The 18,748-nt window shown below is 34.2% G+C and overlaps 1 protein-coding gene across 3 annotated transcripts in view; it reads right to left on the bottom strand.

Moving 5' to 3' along the window:
• Positions 1-1,549: 1,549 nt before the first annotated feature.
• Positions 1,550-18,748, bottom strand: part of TRIM36 (tripartite motif containing 36) — a 40,295-nt gene continuing 23,096 nt past the window's right edge. For 2 of the 3 annotated variants that reach the window (XM_036226056.1, XM_016147362.2), the window contains exons 5-10: positions 12,985-13,080; positions 9,424-9,677; positions 9,072-9,196; positions 6,322-6,612; positions 4,267-4,564; positions 1,550-2,883 (exon numbers count right to left, since the gene is read on the bottom strand). In XM_036226056.1, coding sequence (XP_036081949.1) covers positions 2,529-2,883; positions 4,267-4,564; positions 6,322-6,612; positions 9,072-9,196; positions 9,424-9,677; positions 12,985-13,080 — 1,419 coding nt within the window. In that variant the 3' untranslated portion in view covers positions 1,550-2,528. The remainder of the gene's footprint in view (positions 2,884-4,266; positions 4,565-6,321; positions 6,613-9,071; positions 9,197-9,423; positions 9,678-12,984; positions 13,081-18,748) is intronic. The other variant, XM_036226057.1, reaches the window with a different exon arrangement.

The raw sequence follows: 18,748 nt of genomic DNA, 5'->3' as shown, positions 1-18,748 counted from the left end.
CTCCTAAAGACAGGAACCTAGCTAGTCTATCTTGTTTACTTTATACCCAGTGCACAGCACAGTGTCTCATAACAAGATTTAAAGACTTTTTTGTGAAACAAAGTAGTTTGAAACCAAACTTAAAAATCTTAAATTCCTTCAAGGTTTTTGGTTTAAAAAAAAAAAGCAAAGGAGTCTCAAGAAAAACTAATTCTCAGGATGTTATTCCCATAAACAGGCAGGTAAAATGCCTTTAAAATGAATGCAGACTTTTCTGGTAGAATGTAATTTCTTAAGCGTATTCTAGTGCCTATAACACTAGTTCTCAATTGTTTTCTGTAGCAATACAACTGATTATGTCTTCACATGGGACACACTCTCAGAGCCTAATCGGATGATGGGCTTTGGCAAAGATTTAACAGCACCAGATTGTGTTCAATCTCCAGTAGATAGCTCTAGCTCCTACTACTTTCAAGAAAAGCAACTGCGACTATGAGAAGTTATTACACAATATCATAGGGATAGCTTTGAATCTCCTCTGATTTATCTTTTTAAAGACTCATCAAGCATTAGTAACAATTCATTGTGATCCACAACCAACCACAACTACCAGAGCCCCATAATCCAAGAGTGTAAATGTGAACAAAAGGGCCACACTGATCAAAATCTGATCTATTATGGATCAGAAAAATTAGACAAACTGATCAATTAATTGAAGTAGATCGGTTTCATGTTAAGCTTTCCTAATGATCATTTCCACAAGAAATAAAAAGCTAATAATAAAGTACCCAAAATAACTTTATATAAAACTTTAGCTCTGAGTTCATATATTCAGCTAAACATCTTTTCATGAACAATTTTTTTCCATTTTCCATATATACATAGAATTCCTGGAATGCAGATTTCAATAATTATACTTACTTTTAATTTTTATTACAAATTAAAATCTGGAACAATTTATATACAACTATACAATGTTTTAAACAGCTTTCTTATTTCTGTGAAAGCTTTATACTTAAAATGTCTACATGATATGTGCTTACACAGGCTTAAGACTATCAAACTTTATCACACTTGTGACTTTAGCAGTTTTATTGCACAATAATCGACATAATACTGCATATTTGTTGAATTCAGCCTATGTCATAAAGTGCTATTCTTAGGTGGGAAAGTAACAAAGCCTACTAACAATAAGAGTCTCCATGATATTTTCTATTTGGGTTGGGGTGGGGGAACTAATTTAGGGCTAAAGCCTGAATAACAGATTTCCATTAGAATATATGTATTTTTAAAAGACCTAAGAGTTTTGGTTAGTCTATTAAAATATGTCACAAGCATCTCAAAATGATTAATGCTAAAATTCATAAGTCTAGTTTCTAACATTTTAACTTCAAAAAAAACTAACCAGTTTATATAAAAGCACCTAAAAAAACTTTCAAAAATGAACATAAAATTTAGATAAAATATAATTTTTCAAATAAAAAGAACTTTTAAAATAGTCATTATAATTTTAATTATTCCTAAATTAAATTTATATTTTTACTTGTTTATTACAAATGACCAGTTATTCCACATTTAATAATATATTTAATTGCATTAAAAATAGATCATGAACTTTTAAACATATAACCATAAACCAGAACAATCAGATATGTAATATCTGTGCCAAAAAAAATTACAAGACACAGTAAGAAGGCCCATAAAAACCCAAAATATGACAGACAAATACCAGTGTATCTTCACTACTATCTATGAAATATTATTTTATATAAGTGCAAATATTTTCATAGAGCAACTAAAAAGAGAAAATTTTTCAGGAAAAAAATGTTCTGAAATAAAAACTTTATGTTTTAATCAAGAACTTTGTGTTTCCCACAAGAAACCATGTTTACTACACATACAGGTATGGGGATTATAGCTAAGGGTAAAAAACAGTCTAGGGTCTTAAAAAAAAACAGTAGTATTCATTTTCCAGGCAATGTACTATTAATATTACACACCTCAAAATACATAATTTTCCATTTAAATACACTACCATTTCTATGGTCTTTTTCTTTTTACCCATTTATACCTTTGTTTTCCTATTAAAAACAAATGTAAGACACGAGGCTTAGTACTAATTTCTATCCATAAGGCATTTAAAAAGTATCTTCTTTAGGACATAAACATGATATAAAAATGAAAAAAACAAACACAAAGGAAGCATAATAAATACATTTGTATGCCTCCCCAGCCCCCAAAAAGAAACGTGTCAGCAACACCAGCTAACAAATAAATTAGATTTCCTGTTCATAAAAAAGAACGATCCAGTTAACCATTTCAGTGTTAACTAGAAAAGAGTGTCTCTTTCCTGTTATTTGTGAAAGGCAGAATAGTGACATGGAAGAGGCAAGGTTGTTTAGGTTTTCTGTGTTTTAAGAAGAAACACACACAACAAAGACAAGTGTGGCGACAGAGTACTCAGATGATATGTAATTAGTTACGAAGGTTAACACCACGGCATTATTTTGCTCACATTTTTCATCCTAAGTCACAACTTGCTGCTTAAACTACATGTCTTCTTGGTATTCTAGATATTTTGCTGTGATGGGTTCCTCAAGGTGAATTCCTCCACTGCCCATTAATGCAAATGCTGGATACATCGTATGCGAACAATCCACTTGGCGCTCATAAAGGCATTTCATGTGATCCATATCATAGAAGCCCACTTTGCCTTTGTCATAGTCAAGGAAAACCCCTATACTTGTTGGCATGGGAAGAACTCTATTTTCAGATTCTTTGGAAGAAGTAGGTGACTTGGGTATAAAAAATTTCTTCATGCCTATAGTAACTAATGTAAAGGGTTGTGAAGAATCAAAACAGGCATCTTCGCTTCCACTGTCATGGCCGCTGTCTTGCTCATATCTAAAATACAATACATAAAGTAAATCATATATGTATCATTATCCATAAAACCTTCAAGCATCTTTGAAACATTTTCATAATATCCATTGATTTTAAGATTAAGCTGTATTATCAAAATTTTCTATTAAAACATAATTAAAAACATAAAGATCACACATTGCCATTCAGAATTATATCATAGACTCAGGCCCAAATTCTGCCATAAAACATATATACAAAGATGAGAGCATAAAAATAACTTTAGCCTATTAAAAACAAATTGTGGGATGGGAGCTGAAGGACCTATCAAAGATTAAATATTTATGGCACGCAATCATAAGTAAGAAAATACAAAACTAAGGTGTGCACCCTAATCCAAGGAATTACCAAACTAAGTAAAATAAATAAGTGCTACATAATAATGTAAGAGAAAAAAAAAGCATGTTTCATTCTCCTCTGAAGAACTATTTCCCACTTAAGATTTTAAATGGATCTATTATATAAGCAAGTATTATGAAGGATTCTTCCCGCTCTGGTATAAAACAGTGGAAGCTTATAGAAAATTGTGATACAAAGTTTCTTCCATTTTTTTCCTATACATAGGTTGCTTTTTGCATATTTGTGATCATACATCGACAATTTTAATAAGCTTTTATTTCTAACATGTCTGTTACAAACTTTTGAAACATGATACTAATATTTTATCAAGTGGAAATGCCATTTTTTTTAAATGACACTATGTTTAACCATTTCCCTGATACAATTTTCACTGTCGAGTCAATTTCTCATCTTTGTGCAAAAGTTTTTCCTATCACTGTTAACCTGGGATTCTGTTCACACAGTGGTCAAAATTATTTGTCTGGGCTAGTTCACCTTATGTCATTTTTTAAAACCTAAACTGTACAATCTCCATTAAACGTCACTCTCTTAAGAAGTTGGAAGTCTTTGCTGTGGAAACATGTTTACCATGACTCGATTCTGTAAAGTACTTATGGGGGCATTTAAAAAAACAATGTTCCATAACAAAAGAATAACTTAATATCTATTGTGATGTATGGTAATTAGAAACATTTCACTATATATGTAATTTTTATCACATAATTAAAGTAATTGATGTGAAAAACTTTAAAAACTGCAAAGCTATATCATAATCAAGAGGTATTCAAAACAGACTTATTTTCTCATGGCATCAGAAATTAACCACTAAATCTCATTATTCACTGTATGAATATAAGAAACCTGCCCCCTTTTCTTAGCCAGCCACAGGAGCATAGGCAAAACACCTGAATCTAAGAAATATACTTGAAATAGAATAAATAAATCTATTTTCAGTTTTATCTTCCCTAAACAAGGATATTTACTTTTAAAAGAATTATCAAGTTCTAGATCAATAAAAGAATCTACCTTGGACTAACTGCATCCCGGGGTGAACGGAGCCATTCTTGCAGTTTATCACTGGAAGCAACTCCCGCTTTGACCAGGTATGAATACGGTTCCACACGGAAGGCCCAAAAGTGTTTCCCTTTTGTAATTCCAACATCTCCAATGATGTAGTCTAAGCTTGTGTAATAACCCACTTGGATTCGTTCCGCAGCAAGCAGAAGATTAAATCCAGCTCTACTCTCTACACGGTCTCTCTTTAAGTTCAACAAGAGGTGTTCATTGTTATAGCCACATTTTTCATCAAAGAGAAAACTGAAAACTGAAAACAGAGTTTAAAATTAGTCTGAAAAAAATATTTATTAGTATTTATATAATTTAGGATTAAATGATAGGTTTTTCAAATAGAAATTACTGAAAAGACACAAGATGTACATACTACCCTATACTGAACTATGACAAACCCAAACTCTAACTTAGAAAAAAATTTCCAAAGAATTCTCTACTCCTGAAAATCTTCCGAAATCTCGAAGGCAGAAAAAATATTTTAAGTATTTGAGAGAACCTATGATTGCAGTTTCTTGGAACAGATATAGCGAATCTGTTGTAAATATTTCACACTATTAGATCTGTCCGTTTATCTCTAAAGAGCTGTATATTTTCATAATTATCTATACATTTTCTTAAATACTTATTCCAAGTTTTATAAATTTGGAAAATAATTGCTATTTTCATAACATCTTTTCCTTATTCATCAACATGGCAGACATGAGAAACAATGTACAGTGTAAAAAGAAGCACAGGTTTTATGTTCAGGGTGACCTGGGTTTGAACCTTTGCTCAAGCATTTACCTACAATTTAGCATAAACTTTAATTTCCCCAACTAGAAAATGGAGATAACACCACTTCTCATGAGTCTCTATCAACTCAAACCCATTAAACATAACATTGACTGCTAGCCCCGAAAGTGGAAACAATTCAAATGTCCATCAACAGATTAATGGATAAAGAAAATGTGCTTTATATACACAATAGAGTATTATTCAGCCTAAAAAAGGAAGGAAATTCTGATACATGCTACTATACTACATGGATGAACCTTAAAATCAGCCAGTCACAAAAGGATTAGGTGGATCTATTTTTATGAAGTACACAGAATAAGAAATTCATTGAGGCAGAAAGTAGAACAGAGGTTACCAGGCTCTGTGGGGAAGAGGAATGGGGAGTTACTATTTAATGGGCACAAAGTTTCAGTTTGAGGAAAATGAAAAAGTTCTAGGCATGTGAGTGGTGGTGGTTGCGCATCATTGTTAAGTACACTCGATGCCACTTAAAAAATGGTTAAAATGGTAAATTTTAACTATATTATACTGTAACAAAAAAATTATCTACTAGCAAGCTAAAACCATTTTCTGTCTGTAGACTGACCATTCTTCCTGGGAATGCCTGTTCTTCTGGCATGATGATTCATGCCAAAAGTCTCCCAGTTTGCAAAATAAATTTAAATGGTCACCCTATTCATAGATACTCTATAAGTAGTATCAGTGATTTTTCACTTGGCAGAGGAGGGAGGATGGCTAGGCAGTTGTTTTAGTATGGGGAGAAAGTTATCCATGTGGTTCTAATACGTGCCTTCCATCTCCATGGAAGTGCTGGGAAGCACTGCCTTAAGGAGAAAATCCAGACAAGTCAGAAGTAGGTCAATCAAAATTATATTTCATATTATACCAATAACTTTTTAAAATATCTACCTAGATGCTATGTCTACAGATTTCTATAAACTAATCAAAAATATAAAATTATACTATTTCAAAAGTGTAAGACAGCATTTATGCTCTTTAATCCCAAATTAACAGCTCTTTTCCTTCAAATGCCTAATCCTATTCTCAGCCTACATGGTGAAAATTCAAGTATTCAGTCTATTTCTGAATCCTAGCTGGGTATGGATCTACTCTTCTAGAATCTTTTATAAATGAGAGCTGGTTTCAGTGTAGGTCTACATGGAGACAGTAACTAGTTTATTTTTTTAATCAAGGTCTCTTCCAATTGTATGCTTCTATTCCCAATAGTCACAATACCTGGAGCTGGAGGAGTATGAAGAATCAATTCTCTGCTGCAAGGACTACAGATTGAACCCTTGTAGGCCCTCACTCTGAAAGCGTAGTTAGAGTTACTCTCGAGTTCTGAAATAACTTTACTTGTGCCACAAACTTCTACCTCATTCCAAGACAACATTTCCTCATCTCTATTAATCTTCCGATATTCGAGGACATAGCTATCCGCTTTGTCCTTTTCTGGATGGTACCAATTTATCAAAGCATTGTTATAAACTTTGCTCTGTTCCTCATTGATCTCTGGCACATCTATGCCTGAAAGAATTATGAAAAAGAAAACAATGTTAAAATACTGCTTTTAAGCACCTATGTTTTTCCTCAGTAAAAATGATGTATTGACTTAAATGAGTTCTGTACTGTCCAATTTTCTAAATCTATAATGCTATGTATAAGAAAAAATAATTCCTGCAATGTGAACAACATGGATAGACCTTGCAGACGTGCTAAGAAAAATAAGTGAGACATAGAAAGACAAATAGTAACTGAATGATTACACTTATAGGAAGTATCTAAAATAGTCAAATTCATAAAATCATAGACTGGAATGGGGTTAACAGGGGCTGGTTGGTGGGAAGGAGAAATGCTCAGTTATTAATCAATGGACATAAAGTTCCAGTTAAACAAGACGAATAAGTCTAGAGATCACCAGTGCAACACTGGACCTACAGTCAACTACTGTATTGTATACTTAAAATTTGCTAAAAGGATAGATTCTCATGGTAAGTGTTCTTACAATTTCTTAAAAAGAATAAATAATAAAATAGAGATTACAAAAGATAATTGTTTTCATAAATGAAAAGAGAATGAAAAAAAGAAAAATTAAAAGACTCAATTTTAGCTTTAGATACTATATTGATTCTAAAACACCATAAATTAAAATTTTTAACCATATGCCTTCAATTTCCACCTACTGAATAACAACCCTAGACTTAAAATTTTTAATCTGTGTTCTCCTATAATTATCTTAATAAATATAAAATCTAAGTTTGGTGTAAATAACAAAAAACATCAATGAAACATTACACAATTTTCTGTCATATCTTCTTCCATAGAGTTGTAAGGAATTTAAACAATTTTTTCTTGCCTACATATTGCTGGGGGATAAGGATGATACATATTTTTGTAAGAAAATTGGAAACTACATAAAACACACAAAAAAATGTAAGTAACTCAAAGATAATCACTACAAAAATTTTATATAGACGCTGCCAGTATTTTTCTCCAGTGGCATTCCACTACATGGATGTATCAACATTTGTTTTCAGAAACATGCTTCTAATTTTTCACTTATAATACAATGATTTAGATATCACAGCTAAATCATTGTGCATATCCATAATCCTTTCCATTGAAGAAATTCCAATAAGCTTAACTGTTTGGGTCATACAGTATGAATAAGCTATAAAAGTTACACATGCACACACACACACACACACACACCACACATAAACAAACATGTATTTATATCAAATCACAGAGAAGTATATGAATAGAAAATAGAAGTCTCCCTCTTCTCTTTATCCCCCAGCTATATGTAGGCAATGTATAAGCATGTCTGGGAATGGTGCACTTATGCAACTAAATGTTATGTAGCCCTAATGAGATGTGGAAAGTCATTCAAAACATATTTTAAAGGAAAAAGGGGGAAAAGCTAGTTACAAAATAACATGACTAGTATGGCCTATCCACAACCCTTTTTCCTTTTTGAAACATAGCTTACTAAAAAAATGTGCATGCAGGGAAAAAAATGAGACCATCCATTAGCCAAAAGCTAGGTAACTACTTTCCATTCTCACCCGTTTTACCCGTTTTTTATTATACACTGATATAACCCTGCCAACACCCTAATCTCAGACGTCTAGCCCCCAGAGTTGTAAGAAAAAGAATTTCTGTTGTTTAAGGCACCCAGTCTGTGATATTTTGTTTCAGCAGCCCCAGTAAACTAATATAGCAAGGTAAACACTTGACCATCTTAGAGTTACTTTTAGCCTAAAGATATCGTTTCTAGGTTTCTGCCCTAGAGAAACTCGCATACATGTGCATAAAGAAATACTATTGAAGATGTTCACTATGGCATCACAATGGTGAAAAAAAATAGAAACAAACTTTCTCGGTAGAGAAATGATTTATATAACAAAATACAATAAAGTTAAAACATAACTTTAAACCAGAACTTTGTGTATTAACAAATATTTATCTTAAATGTAATTTTTTTAAAAAGCATTTTACGAAAAGGATACATACCATGTTACGCCATTTACACATTGTTTAAAAACATAGCCAGAAGGGAGGAGGTTTTAGGGGATGGAAGAATAGGGTGAAGGGTTCAAGGAGTACAAATTAGTTGTCGATAGATGGTCAAGAGGATGGGGAGCACGGCAAGGGGAATGCAGTCAGCATTAATGTAATGGCGAGGTAGAAGGCCAGAGGAGAGAAAGAGCAATTAGGGGAATTATTTTTAAACTATATTAATGTACTGTATACCTGAAACTAATAATAGAATTAAAAAAACAAACACAAATCAACAGAATATGGTTTTTGTGCATAAAAAACATAATTATTAAAACAAATACAATGATTTTAAGATATGATGATTCTGGGCAACTGAGATGTTGCTTCATACCATCAAACTGAAAAGAAAGTTTTTTTTTTTTTTTTTACACAACACAAATTCAGACTAAAAAAGTAAGGCTTTGCTGTTTACTAAAACTTACCACTAGAGAAAAAGGACAATTCTCCAAGAAGTTCTGTTTGTTTAGATGTATTAACAACATAGTCTTCAAAAGAAGTCTGAGCTGCAGGTCTAAAGCTCTTCAAAGATTCTGTAGCTTTCTGTATTCTGCAGATAGGTATGTTATATAAAAATGATTCATTAAAAAGGCAAAACGACTAAGTATGTGCACTGTGATTAACAAAAGAAAACTTCACCAATATCTAGTTAAGAGTGAGTAAGAGTACTCCTCTAATGACATAACACAGTATTATAAACCATTCAGAGCTAAAGTGAAAACATACAGCAGCACTTAATGACATTGCTAAAGAGATTGTAAGTTAAAAGTAAAATACCTGAGGTGGAGCTGTTTTGCTGTCTGTACAAAGCAAGACTGATCTGTCTCCTTAAGCACTTCCTGAGCATATCCCACAAGTCCGTTGTTCTCCAGAAGCCCCTGATATTCTTCCATTTGAGTCTGAAATTTGTCTAATCGTAGTTTCTTCGAAGCGTCAATTGCTTTTAAAACAGATGACTTCCTCTCTTCTAGAATTTCAAAGAGCTTTTCAAAATGTGTAATTGCATCCTCTTTGGCCCTCTCTCCATTACACTGTTATAAAACAAGCCAAATGTTACCTCGTCTGCTAAATCCAAATGTTTTTTCACAAAATAACCAAAAATGAACAAAACAAACCTAAAAATTATGAAGAAAATAAATTCTGAGTCTTTGAAATTTTCAGAACAATAATTTGGCCATCAAATACACCTAACAAGGTATAATCACCAAATTTCATATAGACATAGTTTGCAATTTTGTAATACTGTACCTTCCCTAAGCTTTTAATATCTAAAGTCCAGCAATCAACAATTCATTTAATAAATGTATTAATTATTAATTTTTTAAAAAAAACCTTCACTATGAATACAAAGGAAATTGAGGCAGAAATAAACTGACTTAACCAAATACTGGAAAATACAATTTTATAATTTTTAATTCATTTCTAATTCAGGAAATTTTTGACCATCTCCATTCTATTCCAATTTTTTAAAAAAGTAAACCACAGCCATGAAAATTAGTAAAATGATATCCTTTTCTAAGATATAAAAATGTAACTCATCAAATTAATAGAACTGTAAGCATAATTAAATCTTGTGTGACTTTATGTAAATTTTTTAATTTCTGTACGCTTGAGTTTTTCTCTACTAAAAACTGGAAATAAGAAAAACAACTTAAGGTTTTTCTGAAGACTGAAAAATATTATTTAAATAAAATACCACCATAATGTCACATACTCTCAATAAACATTATTTTCACTGTACAATGTAGCTATTCCTCTACTTGATCAAAAAATGATCCTATCTGCAGCGTTTACTAAACATTTTGAATGTCAAAATCAGAGATCAACTCGATTTGAAAGACCAGCAGAGTACTCGTAAGCACTCATGAAAGACCTCTAAGTAGCAGCCAAAAGAAAAAAGCCTTCAAGAATATTCTTAAAATCTGAAAATATATGATAGAAGTACATTGTGCATTTTCTAATGACTTCTGGCCAATATTTATAACGAAAGGAAATTTTTTCCAGGTTCCCTTCTGTTTCCTAACCCCAACACCAAATTTTTCTTTAAAGGATGGAAAAGAGGGAAGATGGAGAGTGGTAACATTTTGGTAGTATGTCAATGACCTAACAAGGCATTAAACTCAGAAATATCATATGTAGGTAAAAAGATATTTTTTCCCTAGCTAAGTATATTACTGGTAAAAAGGACAAGTATCATAGTCATTACTGAGTAAAAATCAAGAATGGAAAAAATTCTCTAAGATCCCAAGGAATCAGTGTCTATATGAATACTTGACGCCCGAGTTCCTCAATTTTCAACCTACTGAATGACAAACTCAAAAATAGGCACTGGATTTCCCTTACTTCAGAAGGGTAGCATGACTGAGAACCAAGAGAAAAACAAACCTAAAATGACCAAAGATGCAATCTCTGAAGCAACTCGATAATTTGCTATGTGCTGGAGGGCTACACCAAACTAAGAAAGTTTGTCGGTCAGATAAAAATATAAAAACAAAATTCCACTTTTACATTACATGGAAAAACAACTTATTTAGGGTGGTAAATGCAATTAGTGAATATCAGAAAAAATATTAAAAATATCGATACTATCATTATGGTGCTAATTGGTATAGTGATATGGTGCTAATTCACATAATTTCTCAATAATTTTAACCCATTTGTGAAAAAATTTTAAGAACAGTCTCAGATTATTTTTATATCTAATTACAACTTTTAAAGTAATCAGGAGTAATGGCTCTTTAATTTATTTCAAAGAGAATTAAATATGCATTAAAGTCAGCTAAAAATACTTGGAATTTTAAAATAACCCCATCCTATTCTCTTTCACTGTATTTTTAAAAAATGCTATCAAATTTTCTAATTTGATATTGAAATATACAACCAGAAAAATGTATATATGAGTGCAGAAGATCAATGATTCTTTTCAAGGACACCCTTGTAACCAGCATCCAGATTAAATAAAAGACCATCGCCAGAGTGAATGGAAAAAAAGAAAAAGTCACATACTAAACCTGACAAGCTCAGGAGAGCCCCGCACAGTAGTCCCTACAAACAGAGACCAAAAGTAACCAGACAGGATGATCTGACTATAAAAATTTCTAACTCAAAGCAGGTCATGGTGAGGAGTCACATCCTGAGCCTGTAGCTTTCTTGACAGAGGTCAGTCTTTACCTTAAGTAAAGCTGTTGTCTTTTTGCATCTAAGATAACATACCCTTGAAATATTAGAGTCATCCCTTTATTCCAGACTCCTCAGGGTACAACCCACTGAACCAGAGGAGGAGACCACAGACCCCTGTGGTTATCTTCACCCTAACCCACCCCCTCATACTACCTCTGTGGGCTATAAATGTTAATTATTAACTCCTGTACTCTCCAATGTAAAAAAAAAGTGGGTCACTACATTTTGCTTTTTATCCAGTCCCAGGGACTTTCCTGCTTTGCTTTCTCTTGCCCCCTTAATCCACCATCAGTGAATCCTCCTTATATCTCCTCTTTTGATTCTAATGTATAAAATAAGCTGCAAAACTGCCATTCTCCAGAGAATTTTCTTAATCCATTGAGATTCTGCTTCCAGGCCATTGTCGTCAGTTTGGCTCAAATAAACTCATTAAAATTCTCTACAAGTTTAGACGTTTTTTACATCAATACCAGTATCCCAGAAGCCATCCTTATACCCGTCCCAGGCATTAATCCTGCCCTCTTCATCAACTCCTATCCTGAATCCTAAAAAAACAGTCCAGTCATCTTTTTTGGTACTTTTTATAAATGTAATCACATAGTATTTACTCCATTGTATCTGGCGCCTTCCTTTCAACATTATTCCAAGATTTATCTACAGTTACATGTATTGAAGATGTTCATTCTTACTGCTATTTATATTCCACTATTGAACATTTGGGTAGTTTCCACTTTGTGGCTATAACAAACAATGCAGCTCTGAACATTCTCATTCCTGTCCTTTGGTGAACATATGTCAGGAACATACTTAGAAATATCTGGAATTTTAAATAAACCTGGTTCTATCGACATGTAATACATTTTTCAAATGTGATGTTATTTCGTAAAATATAATTGTAAAAGCTATCATTTCCCTTTTGAGACTGGCACATAGTCATTCTTTATTCCATGCTCCAATATCATTTAACCATTACTTTTATCACAGTACTGATCTCATGGCATTATAATTTTTTACATTTTTTTCCTTAGTCCCAAAAACGCAGAAGTGAAATCTAACACAACTTTGTATTCCCAGCTCATATAATACCCTCAAAATTTTATAAATGAATAATTATCTAAATGAATAAATGAAAAATATGCAAACCAGTTTATCACTTACCTCTGTTTCTTTCATTAACAAGTTTAGTTCAGAAATTTGACTCTTCACCTGGCTCTCCTTGCCAATAAGGTAATCAATATCCTTTGAAAGCTTTTCCTGTTGGAACATTAGTAGTAATACAAGTAAGCAGAAATAGAAGTTTAACACAGGTCTTGCAGATTTTTTTCTTATACAACACTCATTCTATCCTCTTTAGCCTATGATGAACAGACAGTAAAATCAACTATATAGCAATTATCATTATTAACCCAGAGGAAATAGTTATTGGCTCGAGCATAGAGGCCCAAGGATACATGAGATTAGAAGCAAGTTGGAAAAAAGAACAGGGTAGTGATGCTCATATTAACCAAAAATCCTAAATACACAAACAGTACATTTTCGTGATCTCATCATCACTCCCAAAACCCTTCTTCCTAAGGCTTCTAAGTAGAGAGAAGAGCAGCAATTCAAACACTATGGTCTTCCATCAGATTCCATAATTCACCCTCTCGCACACACATACCCATATCCACACAACACAAACAGCAACAATGACACTTCGAAAATAATTTTCAAGGGCCATTTTCAGCTTAGATAGTCATTAAACAATTAATGACAATTAATAATAATGAAAATACAGATTTACAAAAATATTTAATTAAGCTACCAGAGCTAACTGAATAACTCGTTTATAAAGTAGTCACTTTGAAATTAGTATAGTTTACCATAGAGATAATGTCATAGGTTTTGTAGAATCCCCAGTCTAGGCCCCCCCTCAATTAATATGTAATATGCCTGAGTGTATTAAAAAACAAACACCCTGAAACATCATGGGATACAACATTATAAAAGACATGTATTCATTCTGAATAAGAATGAGACCATCCAGAAAACACCTTCCAAGCTGTAGCCCTAAAAGGAAGGTCTTTGCATTTCTTGGTCATTGCTGAATAAAAAAGGTGGGTAAGAAAAGGGTCAGAGATCCAACTTGTAGGAATTAAAGAAGTGAGTCTCTTACCTATCTCATCATCATCTTTAAAAAAAAAAAAAAGAAAGAAAGAAACAACAACTTAAACCATGTAATGGCTCGAGCATATGCACAAATGACAGGTCTCTGGCAGGACCCATCTTTATTTAATTCTTTGGAACACCCAGCAATTAGACACTGAGTTTTCTTGAGGGGTCACTGGAGGAACAGAGGAAGGAAGGACCTATTAGATAAACAAAATTTATATGTACTAAATACAAGATGGGACCCAAGAAACTGTAGGATGTTAATAGGAAAAGACATTAAATCTTATGTCTTAACTCAGCATTTTACAGATGAGAAAACCAAAGTACATCAGGTACAAATATTACGTAGTCGGTGGCTGAACTAGAACCTCCTCATTGCACAGTACACAAACCACCATTCCACAGGCTGAAGTGCTTCCTCAGTTCCAAGAAGCAAGGAAGACAACAGTTCCTCTGATACTGTCCCTATCAGGCTCATGCTGAGACCATAAGTATGGAGTCCAGGGGGTAATATTCCTTTTAGTTATAATAGCAGAGAAGAATTTGGTTATTTAGTAGGGCTTGGTTCTAAGACAGCTTAATTTAGGAATGCAAGATAGACTAGAGAAGAATAGATGACAGGATTCAGAAACACGGTCTAAGGTCTAAGAGCACCAGGGGTCACGCGCAGTAAGCTGTAATGCTTAGACAAAGTCTCTGGCCAATGAAAGCTTTTATCTGAGATGGCTCCAGTCTTCTCCAATTCACAGCCCGAGGCAGTCTGTGCTAAGACTACATCCATTTTAACCAAGGACCAGTGTGTCCATTTATTCAGAAGTCTCCAAAAAGCACCAGACACTGATACTAGGCACTGAGAATAAAAGTAAAATGTACAAAGACAGGGCTCCTATCTTCGGGAAGTTCTTCCACTAATACATCCTTTAGATATATTAGGACTCTAGTTCTCTAGGAACTGATAAGAAGCTAATTGTTCAAGGACGCCAAAATTGCTCAAAAGCTTTCCTCTAGAGCAGTGGTTCTCAAAAAGACTGCTGTGCATCAGTCTCCTGGGAATTTATGAAGAACACAGAGGCCCAGACTCCTTGAAATGAGAGAGGACTTGGCCTCTGTAGTTTTACCAAGTGTTCCAAGTGGTTCTAATACCCACCAAAGTTTGAGAACCACTGCCTCCATCTTTCAATCAGGTCTTCCATCAAAGGTACCAAGGAAACATTAAAGGCAACAAAGCAAGGGAGAAGGAAAAGAGAAAGGGAGAGAAATTCATTCAAAATTACTCTGAATATCTTTTATGTGAGCGGGCTAGGAGAATAATATATAACCAGTATGGTTCCTTGCTTTCATAGGACATATAATTTCAAAGGTGATGATCTGCTTTACTATGTGTCTGAAAATGTTCAGAATAAAATACTGGGAAGAAAGTGTACATAATGATACACTTTAGTCAAGTGCCAAATTACTTCAGCAAATATGACAATAATATTCACCACAAATTTCACATATCCTAAAATACAAAAGCTATATTACTTTGTCATTCAGCGGGTACTATGTATAGGGATGTTTACATTTTCTACTTTCCAAGGCCCTAGTTTCTAATCATTTGTGTAAAATCATAAAGCCACCACTTCCAGAAGAAATAACAGTACATGAACAAGATTCCTAACTTCCTCCTAGAAATGTATGGAAATAAAAGAAAATAAAACTAGGAAAAAATCCTTAAGAAACATTCCTCAGTAAAATGTTAGCTCATTACTATAGTGTAGACAACTGAGGTAAGATGAGCTAATGACCAGCTCTTCTTAATGAGAAACCATACAGTTATGTGAAAAGCTGAAAAAATCCTGGAAAACCCACTAGCAACCAAAGTTGGAGAGGCATGGTCAGACTGAAGGAAGATAGTGATAGCAAAAACCCAACTGCAGCCCCCTTTTCAGGATAAAACTGAATTCCGAAGACTTAGCAGTCCGAGGTGGTCAGAGGAAAGAGTAAACTGAGTTCCCAATTGAGGGAGGTGGGAGAGACTCCATATTGGCCCCTATTCTAGAAGAGCAAGTCAACCAGCAAAGGCAGGCTACAAAAAAAGCCACTCTATTTGGAGCATGTACATGTGTGTATTTCTGATTGTCTGGAGATTAACAGGAGAGACAATTACATGGCAGGAAAAAAAAAAAAAATACAGGTCTCACCTAACAAGACTGCCAGTAGCAGAACAAAGCTGCTCAGTTACTAACTATTTAGGCCAGTTCACCCAAAAGTAAAGAGCAACTTGGTAAAAATTCCAAAGAGAGGCCACATACAACACATCTGTATTACAGGCAAATCAAATAAAGAGGCAGATGGGAACTGTGCTTCAGCAATTTCAACAAAAAGAGACAAAAATACAGAGACAAAGTTATACTACTATGATGCCCATTTCCCTTCTCCCCTTGCAATACTCAAGTAAAAATGAAAATGATAATGTAAACGTGTATCATGTAGCCCTCTAGCTTAAAAATCTAAAACCAAGTGAAAAGGAAGGAGATCTAAGGTGATCTGTTTACTACTTTCAGAAATTGAATAATCCAATATGGAATCTATTTTTTTTACAAAGTCTGAAACATATATGAGAGAAATAACAACAGAATTTAAAGAATAACAGGTGTATAGTATTGTCAAAGATTTATTTCAGGTAACAAAAAAAAAATTCTGGATAATTTGTGTAAGATCAAACCAATAAGAAACAAACAAAAAAGCTGTCAAAGTTAAATTTAATTATCAAACAGTGGTACTGGTGCTGGAGGGCATAATAAAGTAACAATGACTAGATATTCTCTCCCACCTGAAAAAATTTAAAAATCCAACAGGATATCTGAAAGAGCTCTTAAGATACTGGACATCAAGAAACAACACTGAGATACGAGAAGCAAGATGAGCCTATGATTACCCCAGCTTACTGTATGGAGAAGGTTCCCAAGGCCTGGTGCAGAGGAAAACTCTAATGGAGCCAGGATCTCCCATGAGATGAGATGAAGCTGAGAGTCCAGGGAGGTCTGAGCTTGTAAAATATAATACCTAAGATGGCTAGAGAAGGGATGCCAGAAATGTATGCGGGTCCCCCTTACCTATTTAGCAGAGTACTGATCAATTCATATGTATGAGAAAACTGCCAGTGGCCAGGGAAAGAATTGCTTAAAAGCATTAGAGGGAACAATTCTAGGAGCTTACACAAGAATGGGAATAGTGCCTATTCCCCACCAGCCAGACGACAACAACAACAACAACAAAAAGACCTCAAAATTCATAGTGCATCAGGAAAAGAAAGAGTTTTACTTCAACAGTCTGGCTAAAATTAGCCTTAGAACTCAATGTTACTCTGTCCTGCCTAATAAGCTTAAAAGCAAAACCCAAGAGGAACAAACTGTTTCCTAGCACCTTAATCACATAACAAAAGAAAACTCAAGAAACAAAAATATCCAGCACCCAACAAGGTAAAATTTATAGTACCTGGCATGCAGAGAAACAGGGGAATACAAATCATAATGAGAAGAAAAATCAGTTAAAACTGACATAGCAATGACACAGATGAAATTAGTAGTAGACAAGGACAATAAAACAAATATACCTATAATCTACATACTCAATGTAGATGGAAGATTGAGCATGACAGACACATAAAATGCAAACTATTGTATACTCTGAGAAAGAAAATAGATACCTACCAAGAAGGTTTCCTGGTGGCTAACTGGGCTCAAATTTAAAAAAAATAGAGCCCAGCAGCAATTTCTACACAGGGTCTCTCACACAAACTGCACTTCAGGAATAAAGAAGCCTGCATTGAACTGCCTGCCTCCCGCACTTAACTGCCTGCCTGTACTGTGTTCCTGCCATCTGAGCCAGCCCTTGTTAAGGAATTCCTAGAACTGTATTTCAACCAACAGGACTGAGGCTTTCCCCATCCAATGGGAGCTGTACAGCTATATCCCCATTAGCATCTTTTCCAACCAAACTGTGGCTCCATTCTGACCAATTAGGACAGTGCTTTTTGGACCAATCAAACTGCAAGACTTTAGAGTCCTCACTTGTACGAGGATAGACCAATCAGGTACCAAGGGTGGGGGACTTCAAGTCTACATAAGTCAGCACCCAGCTCCGGGAGCACATTTCCCCTTTTCACTGAAGACTGAAGGCCATGTTTCCCTAGCTGGAGCTGGAACACTAAAGATGTCTAGCTGGAGAAGAGTGGAACAGACCTACACAGTACAGAGTGGAGCAGACAGGACCAGATCAGAGCACAGAAGAAACATCTAGCCAGATAGAGGCCTCAGCCCCAGGCCACCTCAGCCCAGGGCTTCCTCACAGCCACGCTGCTTCATTATTGAGCTGGAATACTACTGAGCTGTTCCAAAACTGTGCTGTTCTCACAGCTGTACTGTATCACAATTGAGCTGTTTGTACTCAATAAAGTATCCTTCCTCACCGTCCCCCAAATAGGGCATTTCTGTTGGCACTGAATTGGTGCCAATGACCACTGGTTGATAATATAAAACTGAATATATAAATGAAAATTAGATATAGACCAAAAAATGTATATACCTATTAAAAATAGAAAGGAAACAAAAATTTAAATGGTAGATTTATGAATCAATTAATTCCTATTTAAAATACCATTTGAAAGAAAAAAAAGTGAAACAAAAAAATAGCATTATACCACTGTCTACTTTGCTTTGCATTATCAAACAAATTTGAAAGTTTTAAAATAGCCATGTACAAGGTTAAGAGACAAAAAGTAACAGTT

This window comes from Rousettus aegyptiacus, unplaced genomic scaffold, assembly GCF_014176215.1.
Source record: "Rousettus aegyptiacus isolate mRouAeg1 unplaced genomic scaffold, mRouAeg1.p scaffold_m13_p_8, whole genome shotgun sequence".
NCBI classification, from domain to species: Eukaryota; Metazoa; Chordata; class Mammalia; order Chiroptera; family Pteropodidae; genus Rousettus; species Rousettus aegyptiacus.
The sequence above is the reverse complement of the archived record's forward strand: the minus strand, read 5'-3'. Positions and strand labels throughout refer to the sequence as shown.